At 38.9% G+C, this 25,257-nt stretch overlaps 1 protein-coding gene across 1 annotated transcript in view; it reads right to left on the bottom strand.

Moving 5' to 3' along the window:
• Positions 1 to 24,877, bottom strand: part of Heph (hephaestin) — a 77,617-nt gene extending 52,740 nt beyond the window's left edge. The window contains exons 1-9 of the mRNA XM_059251121.1: positions 24,655 to 24,877; positions 21,614 to 21,814; positions 18,547 to 18,747; positions 16,312 to 16,556; positions 13,257 to 13,469; positions 12,476 to 12,658; positions 10,985 to 11,239; positions 8,725 to 8,893; positions 605 to 741 (exon numbers count right to left, since the gene is read on the bottom strand). Coding sequence (XP_059107104.1) covers positions 605 to 741; positions 8,725 to 8,893; positions 10,985 to 11,239; positions 12,476 to 12,658; positions 13,257 to 13,469; positions 16,312 to 16,556; positions 18,547 to 18,713 — 1,369 coding nt within the window. The 5' untranslated portion in view covers positions 18,714 to 18,747; positions 21,614 to 21,814; positions 24,655 to 24,877. The remainder of the gene's footprint in view (positions 1 to 604; positions 742 to 8,724; positions 8,894 to 10,984; positions 11,240 to 12,475; positions 12,659 to 13,256; positions 13,470 to 16,311; positions 16,557 to 18,546; positions 18,748 to 21,613; positions 21,815 to 24,654) is intronic.
• Between the last annotated feature and the right edge of the window lie 380 nt (positions 24,878 to 25,257).

Raw genomic sequence — 25,257 nt, 5'->3', positions numbered from 1 at the left:
TATCCCTGGAGTATTATACTATTTCCAAAGTTTTCTACCAATTGATCTATTTCATAGTGATTAAACCGTATCTAACCTTCCTATATTGTGTTTAAGACCTTTTAGGTATAGTCTCCAAGATCATATAGCAAGCCTAGTTCTTTATCCTTAATAATAATGAACATGTCTATATATAGTGGGAGTATGCTTCTGGCTCTACACTATCAAAATTCTGGATGGTCTTACTGTCTTTAAATAGTTCCTCAAGAACATCTTGACAGAGGCAATTCACAGAATGGAATCAGTACCATAGTGGTAATAGAGGGTATTACCAAAATATTTTATTAGTGAAAGTTTGAGAAATGGTATATAATTTCCATTTCCATCTTGAACATTTATCATAAACAAAAATAACCTAAGGCTCTATTTGACTATGCTTAAAACATATTGATTGTTAAACACACTCAGATCTGGGACACCAATTACGAACACTCATTTCTTGGGACTCAGCTTGGGAGAGGCTTTTACACAATCTTCACTTGTGTCAGTACCAGGCTCAAGTTATAAGTCCTCCTCACTTCATTTGTCTCTAGTTCATGAATTTTAAGAGTTAAAGTTTCCTCACCCAGTATTCCCAGATGTGTTTCTTCCTCTTGATGTACCCTTTCCTGGAAGGTCTCATCTTGGAAAGCTTCATATCGAACTTTCCAGTAAGTACCTCCAATTCGGGTAGAGCTCTTCTGGAAGTACTTATCTGGGCCACTAACATGTAAGAGGGTAAATGTTATATGAATTCATGTAGTATCAAATAGGTACTAAGTGCACAAACATCTAGATCTTTATGAACCACCTAGATTAATTCATAACAATGAAGACACCTTCTCTGGTGACAGCACTACTAAGTGGTATACAGCTTCTGCTCGAACATTTCCAAAGATAAAGATCTTATTTTCAGAGAATGTACTACAGCATATTTTAATAATTGGAGTTATTCTTTATAGAAAGGTGAACTATTATTGCTTCTAAGTTCTATATACTGAGACTGGTTCAGTCCTCCAGAGTTACACAGTCTTTATCTGTTCTTTTACTTTCCTTTATCTTTTTTCTTTTCATTTTTTTTCCTTTGGAGTCCATTGATCATCACATAAACCCAAGAAATACAACAAAAGAGAAAGTAAATGTCCAAAGTCTAAGAACCCAGAGCTACTGAGAGCATAGGACATTTAAATACTAGCTGTACACAGGGTACAGGATTGTGATCTTCATGAGGCATAGCTACTGCCTGTGAGGAACACAGCAGGGCTTGGGGGGAGACAGTGGGCAGAGAGATTATGTTAACTGCTGCATTGCTGCATGATGACTACATTGGATATGTTGGTTTCATTCAAAGTCCCCTTTTTTTTTTTTTGAGAAGGCAGTCATGGGAACAAAGTAGAAGGCAACATGGATGGCCAGCAATCTACAATGAAGATTTGGGTGTTGCTGTTCCTATGGATGTTGTTAAATTTCCACACCCGCCTCCCACAATCAGCTAGCCAAAATTGGATATTCATGGTAAACTCGGACTCACTGATTAGTTTCAAAGAGTTCATTATGCCCTCATTTTTTGTTTGCTTCACTGGATGGCTGATATTCAGGCCTGAGCTATATGAGATGATATGCTGCTACCCAGTTTCTGAGGCACACCAGTGGAAGCTCTGAAGATTATCTTGGGCTTCCCAAAGTCCTGTACCAACAGTCTTCTGTGTCCAACTTCAATTGCCTACTATGAAGAAGTTTCCTGAGTTCTGCTGACACCTCCTTTCTGGATAGTCTCCAGAAACTGGGCATTGGATGGGTTCTGGTAATTTCTATCCCTTTAGAAACTTCTGAGACCACCATTTTTACATGATGAGTGGATTTTATTTCAGAGCTTCAGCAGTGCATGAACATCTTGACTAGAACACTGGTTCCTTTCTCCTTCCACACAGGTAGACTCTCTCTGGTGCTTCCCCAAGGCAATAGCCACCCACAACAATTAATGTCCATTTACTGGTCTCTCTAGGGATCATGACTACTTGCTCCATAGTCATGTGTCTGTGTTTCTTGGCATTTTAAAAGTGATCATTCACTAGCTCATTAGATCTTTTCTTCCTAAGAGGACCAAAAGTTTCTTATCTGCTTCTCCCTGAACAGCTAGCAAAGAACCCCTGGTGTCCTTATCTTGTCATGAATAAAGTCTCTGAAAATGTCACCCTATTATCACTGAAACGTGTGCCTCTGGACACCTAACTTTGTGGTCAAAATGTCTTTAGATCCTGGATGCTAAAAACAAACAAACAAAAACAAAAACAAAATAAACCTTCACTAACATAATCTACAAGTCCTAGGCAGACGGGTGGAAGGAGCAGCAGAATCTAGCCTCCTCAGCATCAGACACCCCCAAGAACTTCTCTGTGCCTCATACATCCTGCCATCACAAGATCATCTTTATCCCACATATACCCCAAGTTTCTCTAGACAAATGAAGGGACTGTCTCTCTATAATATACATATTATTAGTAAATTGCCACATGTTCTTCAAGCTCACGGAGAAACTGGCTCTGGAGGTGGAGTTTGCCCCTCCCCATTAAGACAAGCCTGTTTGTCTTAAAGTATCTTCCAAGACCACTTGTTCAGGGACAGGCCATGTGAGAAAGTTAAATGAGAAGAGCCAAACACGACAAGAGTAAAAATACCATGCCCTTGTGAATAGAAGAAGGGTAAATTGTTAGAGTCAAAACGTTGTGTCCTTGAACATAGCTAGAAGACAAATAATAAAAGTACCTTCCCAAAGCAAAAGCAATTGCTTAGCCTATGATATAAAAATATAACATGATATGAAAACTAGGAACAACTAATTAGAAGTCTCACTAAGGAGAAGACATTTTACCTAGAACCCTCTTTACTGGTCAGAGGCTCCAGTTGACTGTTTTGGTTCCCAGGGTCTGCCCAGGCAGTTTCTGTTGGATGATATACATGGCTGATCTTATGCTCCAACATCTCTCTTCTGCTTGTTCATTTTATTCTTTTATTCCTAGTTGTTGTATGCTTAACAAAAGCCACTCATTCAAAACCAAATGCACAGCTACAATGGACCATTCTCCATATGGAACACTCTCCCTAGGCAGATGTTCAGCAATCTTGAAATCTGTTTGTTTGTTTGTTTGTTTTTTAAAAAACCCCTGCTATCTAAAGAATGAAACACTATCAAATTCTGTGTGCAAAATCTGCATTTCTCTAATACCAAAACCAGATAAAGGCACGAACACACAAAAATAAAAATATATAGTATAGAGCAATCTCATTGATAAGCATAGATGCCATATTTCTTAATACTGACAAATGAAATTCAAGAATACATCAAATATGTCATTACCATGATCAACTTGACTTTATTCCAGGGATGCTTCAACATATGCAAATGAACACATAAAAATCAGTAGTCTACCTATGCACCAACAGTAAACATACTGAGAAAGAAATCAAGAAAGCTATCCCATTCAAAATTGCCTCCAAAATTACTTTGGAATAAATGTAACCAAGGAAGCAAATAACCTCTACAATGCAAACTTTTAAACACTCAAGAAAGAAATTAAACAGACTCCAGAAGATGGAAAGAAATCATATGCTCATGAACATAAAGAATTAATATTGTGAAAGTGGTTATGCTACCAAAGGCGAGCTATAGATTCAATGCAATGTCCATCAAAATTTTGTCACCCTGCACAGAAACAGGAAAAAAACTTAAAATTCATTTGGAAGCATGAAAGATCCCATATCAACAAAGCAATGCTGAACACTCAAAAAATACTACTATAGGCTTTCATCATAACTGATTCAAGTTACATTACAAACCTATAGTACTAACAATAATTAAAAAAAAGTATGAATTTGAAAGAGCAAGGACAGGTTTGTGGGAGGATTTAGAGGAAGGAAATGGAAGGGGAAATAATGTAATTACACTATAATCTCAAAAAGTAAAAAGAAAAAAACAACAGCAACAACAAAAACAGAAACAGAACGGTACTGTAACAAATACTGACATGTAGATAAATGAAACAGAGTCAAAGATTCACATATAAGCCCACCCACTCAGTTACAGTGCCCTGAATTTTTACAAAGATGTCAAAAATACATGTTGGAGAAGAGACAGACTTTTCAACAAATAGTGCTAGTAAAATTGGATGTCCACATGTAGAAGATTGAAATTAGATTTCTATTTCTCACCCTGCACAAAAATCAACTCCAAATGGATCAAAGATCTTAACTGCTAGAGGGTAAAGAAAGGAAAATAATAAAACTGCATAGCCACAGATAATGGCTTTCTGAGGACTGCAGTCATTTAGAATATAAGGCTGACACTGAGAAATGGAAACACATGAAATTAAAGGAAAAAATTTGTACAACAACAGAAACAGATAACCAAGTGAAAATAAACCCTGCATGATTGGAGAAAGTCTTTGTTAGATGATGTTTGACAGAGGATATATATATATATATATATATATATATATATATATATATATATATCCAAAACACCCACAAAATGTTAAAAAGTCAAGCAACCAATCAAATAAGTGAGCAAATACAATCAATAGACAAGTTCTTTAAAAAAACTCTTTTGTATGTGTTGTGTTGTATGTGCATATGATACATGCATATATGTATGTAAGTGCATATGCCCATGTATGTACATGAAAAGTCCAGTGTCTTCCTCTCTTGCTCTCTCACCTTACTGCCTTGTGATAGGATCTCGCTTGCCCATTCATTAGGCTGGATGGCTTTTGGGATCCACCTCTCTCTGCTCCCCATTGTTGGCGTTTATAAGCATGAGTAGCTATGTCCAACTTTTCATGAAGGTCCTAGAGATTCAAACTCAAGTCCTCATGCTTGCAAAGCAAAGGCTATTCCCAACTGAGCCATCTACCCAGCCCCTGAACAGACAGTTCTCAAAAGATGAATACAAACAGCCAATAAACACATATAAAAATATGTCCTTCCTCACCAGTCATCTCAGAAATACAATTCAAAACTACACTGTGTTTCCACCTTACCTCTGATAGAATATTAATCATCAAGACAAGAAACAACAGTAAATGTTGACTCAGGTGTAGACACAAGGAAACTTTTATACACTGTAGGTTGGAATGTAAACCAGTCAAGCCACTATGGAAATCAGTATGGAAGGTTCTCAAAGAAAGAGAGAGAGAAAGAGAGAGAGAGAGAGAGAGAGAACATCATCTTGAAATAGATCTATCACGTAACGCAGGTGTACCATGGCTAGGTATTTACACAAAGGACTACAAATCAACATATCACAGAGATACTTGTTCATCAGTGTTTACTGAAGCATTATGCACAACAGCTAAGCTATGAAACCTACTTATGTGCCCAACAACACAGAAATGGATAAGGAAAATATAGTATGTGCACACAATGGAATTTTTACAGCCATAATACAGAATGAAGTTACATTTAATTGCAGAAAAATGGATACCACTAGAAATAATCATATTAATCAAATTAAGCTAGTTTCAGAAAGACAAATATTGTATGTTTTCCATCCTCTGTGTTTCCTAGATTTTATAGTCACTTATAATCATGCATGTATATATGACAGAAAAGATGAATGAGAAAAAAAAGGGAATTTCTGTTCACAGAAATGAATGATACTGATAGGAGAGGGAAGGAGTGAGAAGTGGGAGGTTAGGGAAGAACAAGGTGGGAATGACATACCTAATATATAGTATATATACCTGAAAGGAAAAATTAAAAAGCAAAATATCAAATAAAGGTCACTGCTATTACTGACAATAAGTTCTATAAATTTATACTGTGATCCCTTCTGATATTCATTTTCCAATAAACAAGCAAAAACATTAGGAATGAGCCAATCTGACTTTCTAATTAGCAACTATTAAATGTCTTGCTGCCTGAGCTGCTGCGGGAAAAAGGAGTATCAGTCTAACAGGCAGCCAGACTATACTTGTAGCAGCACCAACTGTGGATGCCTTGAGATACAAAGATTACAACTGATTGATTGTTTTGGCTCCTAGAGGTACAGTTCTAGCCAAGACTGTCTGAAATAGTTCACGCCAGACTTTTTGCAATCAGAAGTCTTGATAAACCATTTCTACCTTACTCAAGCAGGGAATCCTTTCCATTGGGGGACGGGGGTACACAGTATTGTGACTGATCTAAAACACAGCCTAATTGACTGGGGTTGTTGAAAAATGAATGGTTATGATTGACAAATCAAATTACTATGACTTGTTCACACATACCCCTTCCCAAACTATAGAATCAGGCAGCCTAGGCTTACTCCAAAAGTTAGCTAGAAGACACTATACTGTGCTTCCTCTCCTATACTGCAATATTGGCTCCAGGAAACATTTCTCTCACGTGGTCTTTTTACCTTTTTTTTGTATAGTCTGAAGTGGTCATGTAAAGAGCTGGTAGTGGTAGTATTCTAAACTAACAAGTTTGTTATTCCTTGAGATAAACACTGATACCATAGGCTAACCCATGCACTGCCTGGTTGTTTGGTAGTTGAACAAATTCCTGCCTTCGACAATAACTTAGTATCAGATCGGTGATTGACAGCTGAAGAATCTACACAGGTATTGCTTGAATACAACACCATCCAGTGCCACTCATGGGCACTGTACAAACCCAGCACTGCCCAGCACCACATTTACTTCAAATGTTGCTTGTGATCCCTGATACTGGGTTCCTGCTGACCAGTCCAGCATGCATTTCTGAGCCCCAGGCTTCCAAATATAAACTGTTGCTGCTTTCATTGTAGCAGCTTGACAGCTGAAGAACTGGCAGCCTTGAAGGCAGTCTCAGAAGTTAGTGCCATATTTCTAGGTGGAACTCCAAACAGACCTGCTTGTAACCAGTGCCTAGTTTGGGAGCCCAGGGCCAGGCTTCCCGGTATAGAGCACTGGCAAATGCCATTTGATAGCTGAAGAAATGATATATGTGGAGGCTTCACACCTGCACAGTGGCAGTGCCCAAAGCCCTGAATCCACCCAGCAGTGCCAACATAATAGCAGCAGAATATTGGATAATTCCACATGGGATCCTATACATCAGCAAGGATTCTGCTTTCAGTAAGAGGAGATACCCTATGCCTAAATGATCCCTATCATGCCCCATGTCCAGTTTCTGAACAACACTGACTCCCAAGCTAGCAGGTACTCCAGATGCACTATCACCCCAGCATATAGAGATTGAGAGCCCAAATTTTTGCAGAGAACAATGACAGCTGGAGAAGTAAATAAATGGTTTGAAAGGAGCCAGTTCAGAAAGAAGACAGGGAGTGAAAGTAGAAAGACTTAGAGAGCAGGCTGAAAGAAGGCAGAAGAAAGAACCCATAGTCCCTGGTTACTAATAGAGTTCCAAAGAGCTTCTAAATCTTCAGAGTCAAGGGCTTAAGATTCCAGACTAAGAATCATAAAATGAGCTATTGCCAAAAGCCAGGAATCCATACACTCTCGGGCAACTAAGTGCCCCACTGTTAAAGCCAGCAGAAGGATTGCAATATAAGAGGTTGATGCTTCTGCTGCTTTTGTCTGCCTGCTGCCATCACTTGCTGCTGTCAAACACTGAAATCAAAACACCAAAAGATGCTAGATACCAGCATTTGAAAACTTCTTGCCTGTCAGTGATTTCTATGCAGGTAGAGTGACTGAATCCTAAGCCAGCTGCTGTATTTCACCCTCCAGTCAACCCAGCCCAATCTGTTCAATACCCCCTTATTTCTAATCTAAATTATCCTCAGGTGATTCCCATCTTTTATTCTCATTTATCAAGAATATCTTTAGATGGGCACATTAATGTATGCTTTCAGTCCTCAGATGCATGTAGTCCTAGCTAGTCCAGAACCTGAAGCAGGATGATCACTTGAGCCAGCCAGAGAAACATAGTTAGACCCCTTGTTATTAAAAGAAAATAAAAAATCCTTCCCTCTAACATAAAAACCTACTCAGTAGGTAAGCCTAGATAGGGCTTTTAGATGGCACTCCAGAAGGCCAGTGTCAACTTTTAAGGTTTCTCTATATTCATTCCATTGCTTACTGAAAGATTGGTATGCAAGTATCTTCCCCAGGGTTTGCCCTAGTCATCTACCAAGTGCCACCTCTGTGAAAAAACTCACATTGTCAATGACCCAATAGGTTGGAAACTTAAGGCCTAGCAACTGAGTAAGGAACTAACCTTCTGCTCTAACTTTTGTAAATGTGGCTCCTATAAAAAGGAAAGGAAACTGGAGAAGTTCCTACAAAAGGATGGACGTGGACTCACCACAAGCAGTCCCTTCTTTTCCATCTATTTCTCAGGGTGCTTTTTGTTAAATACCCATTCTCAGGTGTTTTCTTCAGAATAGGATAAGAAAGAAAAAAAGCAAGGAGGCAAATAATTGATAAAAATAAAGAAAAGTCATTTCGATTGATGAGGAACTGGTCCCACCTGGGCTTTCCCTTCTAAACATGGCCACGTATTCAGGAGTAACGACCTCAATTTCTATTTGGAACATTGAGTATATGATGTAACCTTGCAAAAGGCTTGCTACATACTGCGAACAAGAGAACCACCAGAAATTGGATAATAATAGCAATTCTGTCTAGGCAAGATTGTGACCCTCCAAGTAAAGAGAGATTTCAAGGAGGAGAATAACAGGTGTTTGGGTAGGAGTAGATACAGGAACCCTCTGTCTCTTACCTTCCTGGCTGTCTCAAACTCTTCCCGGTTCTCCCATCATGCCCTAATGGGCCATAGTCCCACTGAATCTCATGGGCCTCAATGAAGTATTGACGAACTTTGCCTGTGAGTTGGTCCACAGGGGCGTCCATGGAGCAAGAGTCGACCTTGTAGAGGGCCTGCATGCCACCTGGAAAAAATACACATCTTTCCCTTTCTACTGCTAAGATTCCTACTCAGAGGATATATTCTTCCTTATTTTGTCTCCTCCCATCCTCTTCTAATTTCTTTACCTCTATCTCCAAATAAGCCACTTTTCCTGACTCAACAGTCTGGCTAGGAGAAAGAGTGAGTCCAGGCAATCACTGATGCATTTACCACATCTTCATCCTTGCCTCTGCAAAGGATCTATGTTGCAGCAACATCATAAAGACTCAAGTCAGGAGACCCAAGTTTAAGCCAACTATGCATCACTAACTATAAGACCTTAGGAAGGCCTCAGTCTGAACACACATCTTTTGTAAATGAAGAGCATAAGGAAGTATGCCTCAGGGTGTTTGGAGGAATGTGGACATTGGGACTTTGGATTAGAAAAGGAGTTGAACTCTTTAAGTGGGCCTAAATGGACTATCCTAAGAGGAACACGGAGGACAGTGGTTCAGAGGGTGATATGAACTGTGGAGGCCTGGCTCAAGAGGTATTGGAGGAGAAGAATATTAGTATGAGGCTGAGAGACTGTTCTTGTGATTTTTTGGCAAAACAGAAACCTGGTGAAGATGTAATTGAACAAGGGGTCCATGTTCCAGTCCCAGAAAGCAGAAGAACATGGCAGATTTGGCCACATGGTTCTGGCTTTAGAGTCAAGGACAGAAGAAAGGGGTTATGGACTCTCCCTCCATGACTAAGGAAAGCCACTGAGGCCAGGCACGTATCAGGTGTGTCCTGATACATGTGCATGGAGGCCTAGAGAGGCCATTGCGTGAAGATGTGAAGGTGAAGCCTGGATTGCCTTGGAGACCTCAAGATGTTGGAGATGCCAGAGCCAAGGGATACCTGCCAAGGAGCGAGCTGCCAACAGGGAGTGGAACCAGCCCAAGAGAAAGAAGTGTGTTGCAGTCAACAAAGCTGAAAGGAGTTGGAGATCTGAAGAGCACTTCTACATCAGACATGAAGATGCAGAATTTGAATTAGAAAAGCAGTTGAACTCTTTAAGTGGGGCTTAATGGGCTGTCCTAATAGGAACATGGTGGACAGTGGTACTGAGGGTGATTTGAACTGTGGGGGCCTGGCTCAAGAGGTACTGGAGGAGAAGAATATTAGTATGTGGTTGAGATAACACTCTTGTGATATTTTGGCAAAACAGAAACCTGGTAAAGATGTAATTGAACAAGGGGTCCTTGTTCCAGTCCCAGAACGCAGCAGTTTGCCAAGCTGGTTTTGGGCTTGCTTTGGTCCAGTATTTCCTCACTATGCTCCCTTCCCTCCCTTTTAGAATGGCAATGTATATCCTGTGCCACTATATGTTAGAAGTATATGATCTGCTTTTTATTTTGATTTTATAGGGGATTACAATTAAGAGATTGCCATGAGGCTCAGAAGAGACTTTGAACTTTGGACTTTCCCAGGGTGAAAACTGTTAATAGACTACGGGGACTTTTGAAGTTATACTAAATGCATTTTGCATTATGATATGGCTATAAGCCTATGGGGGGCCAGGGAGTGGAATGTGGTAGTTTCAATACAAATGGACCCCATAGGTCCATAAGAAGTGGCACTATTAGGAGGTGTGGCCTTGTTGGACTAGGTGTGGCTTTGTTGGAGGAAGTGTGTCACTAGGGGGTGGGTTTTTGGGGGGGTCTCAAATACTCAATCCAGGTCTAGTGTGACTGTTGCTTCCTGCAGATACAGATGCAGAATTCTCAGCTACCTCTCCAGCACCATGTCTGCCTGCATGCCACCATGTTTCCCACCATGACAATTATGGACTAAACCTCTACACGGTAAGCCAGGCCCCAGTTAAATGTTTTCCTTTATAAGATTTGCTGTGGTCATGATGTTTCTTCACGGCAATAAAACCCTAACTGAGACAGGAAGATTAAGCCAAAATATTACTTCTAAATTTACCCAGCACATTAATGGCAGAGTCAAGGAATCTGACTTCATTCTAGTTACTTACATCAAGAAGCCTTGAGATGGCTCCAAGCTAGAAGCCTCACTTCCTACTGACCATTAACTACACTTTCCTTCACATATTCCAAAAGTGAAAAATATTAGAACTTACTTTTCAAGTGGCTATTCACTTCACAGCTAATTAACCAGGTTCCAGATTTCTGAGGTACCATCTCAGCAGTAACAAAGGTGGCTGGAAAAATGTGAGCAACATCAGTGCGGTGTCCACGGGTTGTCAACATCTGTCCATGGAAGAAAACTGTGTGGACGTCTATTTCATTGCCCATGCCAAACAAGTGCCAGGCTACATGCTTCTGTGCACACATGCTCAGCTCAGGTAAGTTCCCAAAGACAAACCCATTGATTGCTGCAGAAGAAAATTTCAGAAATTAGGAAAAGACAGATAAATGGGAAAAGCCTTTTACCATCTGATAAAAAGAGCAGATAGCATTCAAATGAAGTTTTAAAGAGCACACTACACTGAACATATGCCTTATTTCATTTAAATTTTACAAATAATTAAAATAGGCAAATACCATTAGTCTCAATCAAAAAAATTGAGAAAACGAAGACATACAGAAGTGAAGTTACTTCTATGTAAGACCACAGATCTATTAAGTAATAAAATCACTATTCCAAATCCAGTGATCTGAGGAAGTTCTATGAGTTTTTTCCAAGTCATTCTTTCCTTTCTGGCCAGTTTCCTTCTGAAATTTCCACAGTATGATTGTTACATTGCCTGACTATCATGGCCACTGTAATCTATTCTTATAAAATTCAAGATAAATTTAAACTACCTAATCCATCCTTTACATCTTTCCACTAAGATTTCATCTCCTTTATGGTTTTGAGTATATCCCTATAACCCAAAGTAGCAAATAATTGACTCCACTAAAAAAACAAAGTCAGGATAATTCTATTCCTAAAATCATTTCTCTGTTCATGACTTGGGACTCTGTACTTTTATTTATCTTTAATTTAATCAATATAAACATTTCCTGTATAGACATTAACCAATTAACCATTGAACTCCAGACATGCTGACCCCTATGATTTCCCTAAATATGAGACACTCAACTGCATAATTTGTGGGGAACCACATTCGTGTTCTCCCCTAATTAAAAAATAGATATAAGCAAAAAGTAGAATATGAGGAAGGTATCTTGAAAGTAGTCATTTTTCTCGACAAAGTAGATAATTATGCTATCTTGCACACTTTTAAAACCAAGGCAATATTAATTACTTATTTCAGTGGGCAACTCATTCAGGTGACTAAGTATATCATATATGATTCAGAATCAATAATCCTGTCTATTCTACACTATGAGAAAGATAGTCTTAATGGCAAGGGTACAGCCTGCATAACTAGAGAGATCAGAGGTAAGATTTGAGTTGTACCATTTTTTGATTCATAATGTTATGATACTTAATATTTTCAAAGACAAAAGAAAATCCACATACCCATGGTCTTTCCACCTACTCTTGGTCTTTGTGAGTATTAAAAGGACAACAGATATGGATGAACCCAATAAATACTAGGCCTAGTGGAAAGTCTACATAAGCGTCTCCATTGTCACAATGCAGCCACTCCCTCCTAGCTCACCATGCATCCTGTTGCTGTCTTGAAATTCTTCATCTTCTTTGTCCACTGAGGCGGGGTCTGAGCAGTAAGTAGCAATGTTGTCATCCAGGTGCCAGCTAAGGTTCTCATCTATCACACTGAAGAGGAGGAAGAAATTATGGTCCACATCCTTCCTCTGAGGTGGAGAGTTATCATCCAGGGTCCCTGGGCAAGCATAAAAGATTATCCTTAATAATAAGCTACAAGGGGTTCTCATAAGAAAAAATAGGAAAAGAGGGGAGAGGATTTTATCAGGCTGTCAACAACAGACAATGTTTCTGATGCTACTTTTCATTTTCAAGCTTGCCAGATGAACCTGTGACATAAAGGAGGAAAACACAGGCCCTAGAATAATCCTCCCATCGTCCTTAATGCTTAGTGCTTAGACCTCAGCCAATTCCTACAATCCCTTGGTCTTCAGACCTGACTACTCCTTGAGAATAACCCACTCCAAATCAAGCAGTTGAATCCTGATGCCTGCATTTTCCATCTGACTATCAATTACCTTTTTCAAATGTAAGTTGTCTGCCATCACCACTAATTGGCATTTTAAAAGTGAAATGGGAAATAACAGAAAAGTAGTGGGGTTATTTGGTGAGTATTTTTTAAAGGTAATGAAATAGACACAACAATGGAAAGAGTTTAGCAGGCGAATAAATGGGTACCATTCAGTTTCTACTCAATACGATCTCGATTTAACTACCTCACTGCTTCCCATAGATGTTCCAAATTGCATCTTATGGCTGGTTGTCTGGGTAAGTACCTCTTTTACAGGTGATAAGGGGGCCAATGAGACCAGTTGCAATATCTCGTGGAGCATCTACATGAGAATGGTAAATCCAGGTGAGGCATGCTGGGTCTGCACTAGTGGGTGCATGGCCTTCTGGAATAGTCCAGTTGTAGACATGGCTGCCTCCGGGGGGAACAGAATCATCAGCTTTCAGGTACCCAGAAGAACCATCTGGGTATAGTGAGCCTACAAAATAAAAATGTGCAAGTCCGATACCAGGGTGCGTAAGATTATAGCAGATATAAAATCAAAAAGAAGGCATTAGTCAGTGAGATCACTCAGCAGGTAGTTAATGAGCAAGCCTGGTGACCTGAGTTCAATCCCAGGAATCCATGTAAAGCCAAGAGGAATAAACAAACTCCACAAAGTTGTTCTCAGCATGTGTACTGTGACAGCCACACACTCCCCCAATACACACATCATATACAAATATACAATCATAATAAATTAAGTTGGAAAATATAAAAAATGTGGGATACTCAAGTCCAAGATTCAGTACTAGAGTGTTCCTCACCTCAGTCTTCACATCAACAGGCAAGAGAGAGAAGCTACTATAAGTCACACACTACTTCTGGATCTTAAAATCTTTCTACACCCTCTTCCCTACTCATTCCTGAGCCCTGGGAAAAAGGACACAATATTGATATCCCAATTAGGGCAGAGAACTCTTCAGTTCCTAATTCTCTGCATACTGATCAGTTGTGGGTCTCAGTATTAACAGCTATCTACTACAAAAAAAAAGCTTCTTAGCTTTTTTTGGTTTGAGAGATGTTTTCTGGGTATAAGAGGGCAGTTGCACACATAAACTCATAGTGGCAGGAACTGAATGCACAGGACCTGCAAAAGATCAAGCAAAATCCCAGCGCAGGTAGGGGAGTGAATCATGAAGTTTCCCTTTTATTTGAAGAGATAATGGCAAATGATGGCTGCCGGGAGAGGAGAGTCCATTTTCTTTGGGATGTGGCCCCAGAGCAGCTACTCATGCTCCAGTTAATGGTCCTCCACCCAAGCACAAACTGGCATGGCTAAGTGGAGTACTGAGTCCTTTAAGAAAAAGAGTGCATGAAGTTGGGAGGAAGGAATAGTGGCACAAGGATAGGGAAGACATTGTAGGAGAGGGGCTAGGTGAGGTGATGTGAACTTGATAATGTACTTTTTTAAGCATTAAAATTAAGTGGAAAAATAATTAAGAGTTCTGAGATAAATAGAAATCACTTGGGAAGAGCTATATTCAGAAAAAGTCATGTTTAGTTTAAATGGTATGAAAGCACGGAAAAAAGCAGAACTTCCTTCCAAGCTCCCATTGCAGTACAGTTCTCTTAACACTCAGGAGATGGAGGATCTCCAGTTAAAATACTAGCCTGGATTATATAAGGAGAGTCAGCCTGAGGGTAAGAGAAGTCTTTGGTTTCAAGCACTTACTTTGAAATGCAAAGAGCAAATAATCCCATTTTAGCTTAAAGTCAATTTAATGACCAGTGGGCTTACTTTCTCATTGTAGAGAAAACACAGAAAATAAAACTGAGTCATTTTATTTCTGTACATTAAAAAAACTCTCTTCTAACAATATTGATTTGGTGAAAGGGGTTGTTTGATTGTTTGACACAGGGTTTCACCAGACATCCCAAGGTAGCTTGGAATTTACTTTCCTCCTGCTGAAATCATAGGCATGTATCACCATAGTACTATTTACTACCTTATGATTTACAAAGTGTTATTATTACATGCATCCTACCCTACCAGGCCATAGAACACCAAAACTTATTCCTCCTATTTGTGACATTGAACTTTGAGTAATCTGTCCCCACTCTTATCCTTTCTTTGCCCCAGCCTCTGGTGACTGCTATTTTATTCTCAACTTCTATGATAATAACTATTTTAGATTCCATACATAATGAAATCATACAGTATTTATCTTTCTGTAGCTTTTCAGTTCACTCAACGTAGTGTTCTTCCAGGTTACTCCATGTTGTAATAAAACAAAATATGTATTTCCTCTCTAAGGGTGAATAACATTCAAATATGTGTGTGTGCATGCATGTGTAATTGTCATATTCATATACTCATATACAATATTCATATATAATTTTTTCAGATATGGGGATGCAACCCAAGGCCTTGCAAATCTAGCCTCCATATCCTCAGTCCTATATACTATTTTCTTTGTCCATTCATCTGTAGATGGACATTTAGGATGATTATATAATCTGGCTATTGTGAATAGCTCTACAGTAATCATGGGAGTATATGTCTCTTCAACATGCTGATATCATTTCCTTTGGATATATACTTAGTAATGGGATTTCTGGGCAGTAACATAGTTCTAATTTTAGGAACATTGGTACCTGATGGCTATATTAATTTACCTCCCTATAAACAGCATAAAAGAATTCCTTTTCTCTGTATTCTCATTCCCAATTAGAGCTACTGACTTCCCACTTCAACTTCCTCACTAACTTAATATCTGTTTTAGGCCATTGTGCCTCGAATGTTAGAAGATGCTAAAAAATAAAATGAATATATTCTTTTAAAAAGAGAGAGATGTTCTGGAAGAATCTGGAATCAGAACAGCACTCCATGACTTTTACAGAACTTCTCTCTCAAAAGCATATTCACATACTCAGTAGAAATGGAATTCAAATAGTTCCTTGTCATAAAAAAGGGACTGTGTGTTCATATTCCTCATATAGAATCTGAAGCCCAGGGAAGTGCAATGTCTTGCCCAAGTTACACAATGTATGTATTGGTACACAACCATGTTTACTCTAAGTAAAGTTTTGCTGTGGCAAATCAGTAAATAAGAAAAATACCTATTTTGGACTGGGCATGATAACATCCAAGCACTCAGGAGGCTTAGGAACGAGACTCATGAGTTCTAAACCATCCTCAGCCACATACCAACATTCTGTTCAAAAGGCCAAGAAAACAGAGAGAGGGGTAACTCTTGATCCAAACTCTTTCTCAGATGGCAATAAAGGAAAAGTGATACTTTGGAGAAATGGAAGAAAGGAAAGGTAGGCTGCTTTACCTTCTGAGTCCTTCTCATAGAAAACTCCATGAGGGTGAATAGTATAAGGCCGACTTGCAAAATTCTTCAGGTGGATAAGGATGACATCCCCCACCTCAGCCTGGACCAGTGGTCCTAGGAACCCCAGCCAGGCAGGCTTGACTACTTCGTCAGTGTATGTTCCATCACTGTATTCCTTATAGACAGTCTTCTTGTAACTACTCCCTATCCTGTTTTTGCCAGACTTTAGGAAGCTGGAAGCCACTCTGAGAAAATGCAAGACAGAATTACAACTTTTCTACCATCTTCAAACAACTGGAACTGGAAGTTTCTTTCCTAGAGAATGCTGACAAAAGAAAAGAGGAATTGTATTGCACTTGTGAACATACGATGTGAAGTAGAAAGCTGAGTCATATCAAATTGCTGAAATTTGACCAACATTTAACATACAAAGAGTCACTTTTACATGGTGCAAACAAATGTACAATGTAAAGGAGATAACCAGCTGTATAGTGACTCTTTTTAAATGATAACTCCTCATTCATGTAACCCTTAACATCGTGCTGCTATACAGAGAGAGCAGAAGATCATAGTGGTTCTGACCACAGGCTTTGGAGCCAGACCTCTTGGATTAACTAGCAGCTGCTGATTTTGAAATCTTTGGAGCATTCAACAAGCTGCTTTAACTTCTATGTAGATACTTTCACCATCTTCCAAATGAAGATTATTGCAGGATCTGACTTTCAAAGTTGTTATGGTGACAAAAAATGTATTATATGTCTGGGGTCTTAAAACACATGGTTAGCATGCATAATGCCTTGGATTTGATTCTTGCAAATATAAGAAACAAAAAGTAAATGAAAATTTTAGGAATTTTTAGGACCTGGAAAATTGCAAAAACTCAATGCTATTACTTCAAATTATTAAGGTGAGTGGTTAACTGTTACTCTTTCAAGAGCAATTTCAATATAAGAATTCTGACTCCAAAGTTGGATGAATGGTTTGTGTCAAAAAACAGCTTACGCTGGCCATGCATCTCAGTTGTAGAACACTTGCCTACAATATATGAGGTCCTAGGATGGATGCCAGCACTACAAAAACAGAAAGAGAAAAACAGAGTTGTTAGTACTTCAAGATGGAAAACTCTGAGCTTTGGAGAGACAAAATGAACCACCATTGCAAAAGATGCTTCAATACAATCATCCATTTTCTTTAACTTTTGGTGAAGCACCAACCAGTATCTAACATCAAGAAAAGTTAAACCTTCCCATTGTTTGGGAGGTTGCAGCATGAACATTGTCATGCGTTCAAACATAGCAAGAGTTGCATAGTGAGTTCCAGAATAGCCTGTGGCAGAGTACAAGTAAGATCTTGTCTTAGGAAACAAAAAAGAGAAAGAGAAAGGGGAAAGGGAGAGGAGAGGGGACAGAGAATCAGAGGATACAGATGAGTAAAAAAAGAAGAGATAAGGAAAAAAGAAAGGAAAGTTTAATCATGTGAGGGGTACAATGGTAAAAACAAAATCAAGTACACACATCTATTTGACAGAGATTCAAATCCCAGCTCCTCCATTTATTGGTAATAGGATTTGGATGAGTCACTTAACTTTCATGAGCCTGTTTTATCATCTATAAAATCAAGACTACCTATAGTTACATGTTTCTCAGTGGTAGAGTTCATGTTTATCATGTACAAGATCCTAGGTTCTATCCTCATACCACAGTATTGATAATATTCATACTTCCTAAGGATCTTTTGGGAAGTGAATGGTGTATTTGTAGATGTCTAGTATAGCATCTCCCTTAGAGCTCTTGTCTAGGAGTATCTGTTACTGTCATGTCCTTGCTTATAAGACTTTTTCACGAATCTGGAATTCAGGTATTTCCACCAAACTACAATAGCATAGTTCCACTACACATGTCTTACAAATGCTGCATCCATTACATTTAACAAAAACAAACCAAATAGCTGTTGCTAGATGGGCATTATGAATCCCATCTTAGATGCAAAGGAATATGGACTTATCTTTAGGAATCTAAAAATGCTGAAGTGCTTCATTGCAGAAAAGCAAACTTGGGATGGGATGTTGGGTTCTAAAACAACTTACTTTCCAGGAAACTTGTTGGAAAGAGTTTGGAAAGAGATTGGAAGCTGGCTGCTATGGTACTCTGAGAAAGTACCCTCAAAAGACTACTGCTTGACCTGAGAATAACCTCTTTTATCTCTACCTCTAATAATACATGAGATTAAACCTACATGTCATTGTTCAGAGACTGGTTTGTGATGACATTTCTTCCTTTTGGAGCATAGTTCCACTGCACATCCTGGATGCCCAGGTAGTAGTTTCGAATGGCTCCATCAGTTGGCAGAAGCCACAAGGAGTGCATGAACAGTAAAGCCCAGAGGAAATGGCCTGTCTTCATGGCCCACAATACTTTGAGAACCCAGGAATGGAATCTGTTGGCATGAAAAAAATATATAAAAGAAAACAAAGAAATTTTGCATGTAACTGGAAAACTGTAGAAGCAAGAAACAGATGAGATGGCTGAAAAAACAAAACCCAATTCACCCAGGTTTTTTTTTAATCTCACTAGATTCCTTTCAGTCCAACAAATATTCAGTGGCCTCTATACACAGGTTGTTAGAGAACAAAGTTAAAAATTCACCTGTACCACTTCCTTCAGAAGAGAAACCTGAATTCTGTTCTTTCAGCAGTGTGGAAGAAAGAATGTACTCTGACCCTCAAATCAGGAACCAGTCACCAGAATCATGATTAGGCTATACTGGCTGACTTGGTACCTTAATCAAGTCAGTAATTCTTCCTTTGCCTGTTTTCCCTTAAGCAGAAATGACTCATAGCTGCTACTTCCCATAATCAATAAATTATATTTAGAAACACATGAAAAGTCATCAAAAGACATTTACTGGAATAGTCATAGACCCAAAATGAGAACTGCCAAAATGCCAATCAATATTAAGATGGTTGAATAAATTGCATTTTACTTACACATTGGAATTCAGAATGGCAGTAATAATGAACAAGCTACGACTATGCACAAAACTATGGCAGATGCAACTCTAAGGAAAGAAACAAAACACAAAAGCATACATACTGTATGATTCTCCCAGGTAAAGGGCAAATTATGGAAACTGAATCTGTGCGACTGGAAGTAAGGATAGTTGTTTACATTTGCACACTGTACGTTAGTCCCTGAGTGCCATCACAACCACTATAAAAAATAAAGATAATGTTCACCCTTGAAGCTAAGATTGGTGACTGGGAAGGGAAGAGTCATGTTCTATTTCTTTATCTGTATTCGATTTATATGGATGTGGTTGGCTTCTGAAAATATTCTGAGCAATAGAGGATTTATAGACATTTTGCATATATTTCATTTTGGCTTTAAAATGGTAAAAAGACAGAACAAAAATAAATGAAAGTATGTGAAGGAAGTAGTTTGAACATCTTAGCTTCTCAGCTGGTTCCCAATGCTGTACATAAATTCATTACACAGGTTCCAGCCTGATTCACTGCGATACTCAGCCTTCTAGCCTCTTATTTCAGTGTTTTAAGCTAGTTTAGAATTCTTGAACCTGGGAGGGAGGCACTTAGTCATACCATATGTGGATCAAAACCAGAAACATAAACACACATTAACATTTGCACACATGATTTTACTTAAAAGCACAGATGCACATATTTACATCCACATACAGCCATATTGTCAACTAGAGACACCATCACCTTCACAATAACAACAATAGTAATAAATAGGTATCTATTGTGTCTATTGTGTGCTCATTCTAACCATCTAACATAAATACTTTAAGCCTGACAACCACCCTATGAAGTAGATGTCATTATTTCCCATGGTATAGTGGAGGAATTGAAGAACCGAGATGTAAGGTAATTTGCTAAAGGCCATCTTAGTTAACAAATGTTAGAGTTAGGATTTAATTCCAGGAAATATGACGCCAGCACCTATGATGCTGGCACAAACATACTTGCACACTCACTCATATACACACTGAAAACATGCATATACTCACAGCCACAGCTGTGTCTAGAAAAACTGCATTCATTCTAAAATATGCAATTGCATGTGGCTATGTTTACTTTAGAAACGGAGAGATAATCATACAAGGAGATAATCATAATAATGATAATAACTATGTTTCACTGAGATATGACTAAACACAAAACACCATGTTCAGTGCCTTAAACAGTTTCATCAAATATTCAACTCAAAGCATAAGTAATAGTGACTATTACCCCAAACTAGAAACTCACTCTCTACTGGGTGTGGTGATGCATGACTAATTTCAGCACTCAGGAGTTTGAGGCAGGAGGATCACATGTTCAAGCCCAGCCTGGGCTACATACAGAGAAGGAACACTGTAAAATTAATGAATCGCCTAATTAATTCAAGCCTAGTAGCATAAAAAACTAAAAGAGATGGACAGATTCACATGTGGATAGGAAGCACTCACATATTCACCCTAGGTAGGCCCAGATAGGTACTCTGATTAAAATCAAACTTAAAGACTTTTTTAAATGAACTCTCAGGCCTTTCAACATACAGCAACTGTGTGAGTATTAATCACCATCTCCAAATTATGTCTAGCAGAAAGCCCTAGATGTAAAGCAGGCCTGTTTGGCTGGGAGGACTTCTTGCAGAAACCTGGATGTCCCACTGATTGATTATATATCCTGATTATTATTTAACAGCTAAGATCTTGCTTATTCATATGTAAAGTGGATTTATTATCAGCCTTGGAAGAATAAAATCAGAAAATTTACCTAAAAGAACCCTAGTAACATCAGTGATTACAACACAGAAGCCAGTTCCTTCTGCAAGCTTTGTCTTCACTCTCCTAGCTAGCTTGCTAATGTATCCTTGCTGTTTCCTAAGAAATTGCCTTCGTTTATAGACCACACTGGACTATAAAATCCGTGAGAGTGGATGTCGAACAATACAGGTGCCTGTGTATCTACGGTCAGACGTGGTCAGAGGGCCTAGCAGGCAGGCCATAGCAGCTACTGCTAAAGTGGAAGGAGAATAGGCATGCGTACTCCCGCCTGTTCGCTCCAGTCTAGCTTCTAGTACTAGTTTGAATAGTGACTTCAGTCTCTTTACCTTAATGAGCCCCAGTTTCTCATCTATAAAACAGTGAAACATACAGAGCTGAACCATACAGTACTTACCACTGTAGAAGTTGAGGAAACGTTAAATCTAATAGAATACACATGTGCATAAGTATGAAAAATGTGGGATTGAAAAAGTTCTCAGACTCATTTCTCTCACATGATGCCAATACTCACATTTGCTGATGAAACACAGGTACTGTCACATGTACCTACATACAATACTATGCATGGAAACACAGTTAGCCATTCCTTAGGACCCTCAACCTGGAAGGAATAGCCTTTGTTCAATGGATGTCTGAATGTAATCTGGACCTCGTTCAAACTTCCTTCTCAAGGAGATACCATCAAGGCAGGCTGTTCCTTCAGCTTATTTACCTAGAAAGAAAACAGTTCCAAGTAAGAGTTCCATGACTGCAGTCTCACAGGATAATCTTGGAAATGTCTGGGGAGACTTAATACAGACCATTAGCATAGAACGAATACGCATTCAAAGTTTGAAAATGGTAACTAAAATCCCAAAGTATAGATAATATAGAACCTAGCAATATTTACTTTACAATATACTTTTCATATCTGCAAACTTATTTCTCATAGTTCTGTAAGATATGGATTGCTTTCCTTGTTAGCAGCACAGAGGCTTTGGACAAAGCCTGGATCCACCAGAGTCTACATCTTTAATACTATTCGCTGCCTCATAGCGTTGTGAAGATTACATAAACAACAATCTATACCTATATAAAGCACAAATAAGTGCTTATGTACACAAGCTAGTTATGAGAAAGTAATAGTGGATATTATTATTAAAACTGAAGAAGTAGATTTGAACATAAAACTACCCACTATCACATAGCTTTACCTGTTTTGGTTTTGTTTGATTCTTTTTTTCTTTCTGGTTCTGGGAATCAAATCCAAGTCACTGCACAAGCAAGGAAAGTACTCCTAGCCCAAAGCTTACAATTTTATGGATAATGACAGACATGTATGCATTGTACACATCAGTAACACATTCAATGTATAGAAGCACTCTTACAGTGGCATAAAATGTACACGTTCCAAGCTGACATTCTCTTCTTGGAAGAAACTTGATTTAATGGGAACTAGACCTTGGGCCAGTTATGGTTATACACACCTATAATTCTAGTACTCGTGGAGGTGAAGGGTGAGGCAAGAAGATCAAGAGCTCAAAAGCCAATCTGGGCTATATGGTAAGTTCCAGGTTAACCTGCTGTCTCTGTCTCTCTGTCCCTGTGTGTATGTGTGTCTCCCAATATATATGGAACCAGAACTTAGCACCAGATAAACTTAGTTGTGAGTACAATCTGTTTTGTGTTGAAATAAGATAACGTATACCGAATCTGGAACTTATCAAGCATCTTGTAAGTACTAGTTTTTCTTCCTTTAAATTACTGACTTCCTAGCCTTCTGCCTTGAGACTGAATTTGTCATTGCTGTTGTCATTTATGTTGTTTACTTTGGTTTTTATCATACACTTTAAGAGCAGAGGAAAGGAAGAACCCATAAACTTCCTTTAGAACCACTTGGACATTTCATGATAAATGTGGAAAGTATCCAAGCAGCAATAAAACGAGAGAGAGCGAGAATCCACTTCCATATTCACTGTTTATTCATTATATGACACTGAGTCTAAGCTCCTTGTTCCTTAAATAGTGCAAAGCTTTACCTTGGGCCCCTCAATGGTTTCTTATGAAGACTGAAAGAGATGAAAGACACGAAATCCCCATGTAAACTTTTCCTTAGGGCTATGACATGTTTCTTGCTGTTGGGCCTGCAGAGAAAAGCCAAACCAGTGTGGAAAAAGAAAAACAAGAAATGAGAGCAGTAAGGTGAGCATAAGTGTTAGGTAAAAGCACAGAGGAAGTCTCTTTAAGAAGTAAAAAAGTAAGAGCCATTCAGAGTGAAGAAGAGCTAAGGGTGCTTTCTGGGCTACTTGGAATTCAGTATAATTTAATTAATGTACACCAAAATCTTGTTTCAACCTGCGTAGACAGTCAAGCCTCTCCTTCCTTTCAGTTACTATGGTCCCTAGGCCTAGACCTTATCAACCACAGCAATTTGCATCAAGGTTTTCCCTAGAATTTGCAAGCTGCTCCTTTAATGTGATAATGCCTTTTTCTCTTCCTTTAGTCTTGTCTTAGTTAACTAGACTAGGTTTAAAAAAGCTCATCCTAGATTTAAAAAAATCACTAAACTGAACAGGAATTTGGACCTCCAGCCTCTCAGCAGCCTTCCTAAGACTGGCTTGTCAAGATTCGCCTTTTAGCTCCCTGCTTTCTTAACGTTTCGTCACTCTGTTGATAGAAAAAATAGTGACGTTAATGACCCTCATTCAAATTCCATCTCCTGCCTGTGTGAGTTATCATTCAGTCAATTATTTTCACTTCTGTGAGCCTCTGCTTTCTCATCCTCCAAATGGGGATTCTGATTATTTCAGCTGTTTTCACAGGACTGTTTTGAGACTGATATAAATGATGAATATCTGAGGCAATATACAAGTAGTTTGTTTGTATACTATATACAAATAGTATAGCGGATACTCAGTAATGAGAAGCTGAATAAACTATATACTTACATGTCTACAAAACCCTTAGAAACCATTTTTACATGTGTGTGGTTGTGAGATAATTAGAAAACTGGGACCACAGTGGTGAAATGCTTGGCTCAAAATCATGCAGCCAGTTACCAGCAAGGCCAGAATTCGAATCCATGCTTAATAAATTTTGGTCATTAAACACTAAGCACTCTTTAAATGATTCTTAAAATAATTCACATTTTAGTGTGTCTCAAGTATCATTTACTGACTCTATCTGTGCCTATCTTGTCTGAAAAAATATGAAAGCCTGCATAGTTGTTTTTAAGGGTTGTGACCTCCTATTCATGAAATTTACAGTTCCATGATCTCAATAAAACTTCCCAACCTGAAAGACAGAAAATGAGCAGGCTGTTTAGACAGCAAAATGAATTATTCTCGATGACTTCAAGATTGTCCCAGAAACAGTGGAAGCAGTGAGATTCTGGAACAAAAGGAAAGCAGTCTATTGTCTCCTGTTACTTCTCTGTGCACCTAACCAAACTTCCTCCAACTCGCAGTCCACCTACTTTCTTTCCCAGTGGCCCTGGACTCTTCTAAAGCCAACTGAATAAGCATTCTGCCTAGGAAGGCAAGTGAGGTTGTTTCAAAAGAGAAAGAAGCTTACCTTTGTTAGGGAAAACCCTTCCTTCCTTTCTTCCTCCCTTCCTTCCAAATTCATGTCAGCGGCCCATCAGTGCTGAACTGCAGACCCCAGCCTGAGCCTGCCAGCCCTGTTTACTTAGTAAACACGGTTACAAAGCTCTTCCCATGAATTAAATCTAGGGCTCCTGTCTGGCGAGGATTACTGGGGTGAGTGATAGGGGGAGGGGACAGTGCTGGGTGCCCTCTTTTCCACAAACTAAACTACTGGAATGTCCTGTTCCCGCCGGTTTGGTACAAAACCCGGGGTGGTTCTTTGACAACATCCGGGTGTTTTCCAAATCCTGGTGAGGATCTCCGGAGGAATTACAAGGAGGTGGGCTGTTATATAGCTTGCTAGTTGGCTTTGCTGGGCTGGGATCAAAATGCATCTTCAGTGTGGCCAGCCAAAGCCCGCAGGCAGATTCCAACTGCCTGGGTTAAGAAATAGGAAGACAAGGGGTATAACTCAGTAGAAAGGCTGATAAAGATGGTGACAATAGTAATACCACAATGATCTCTTAAAAATTAAACTGTAGTCTGGATTTTTTATTTTTTAGCCAAACATCGTTTCTGTCCCTTCTGCAAA

The sequence above is a fragment of the Peromyscus eremicus genome, chromosome X, assembly GCF_949786415.1.
Source record: "Peromyscus eremicus chromosome X, PerEre_H2_v1, whole genome shotgun sequence".
Taxonomy (NCBI): Eukaryota; Metazoa; Chordata; class Mammalia; order Rodentia; family Cricetidae; genus Peromyscus; species Peromyscus eremicus.
The sequence above is the reverse complement of the archived record's forward strand: the minus strand, read 5'-3'. Positions and strand labels throughout refer to the sequence as shown.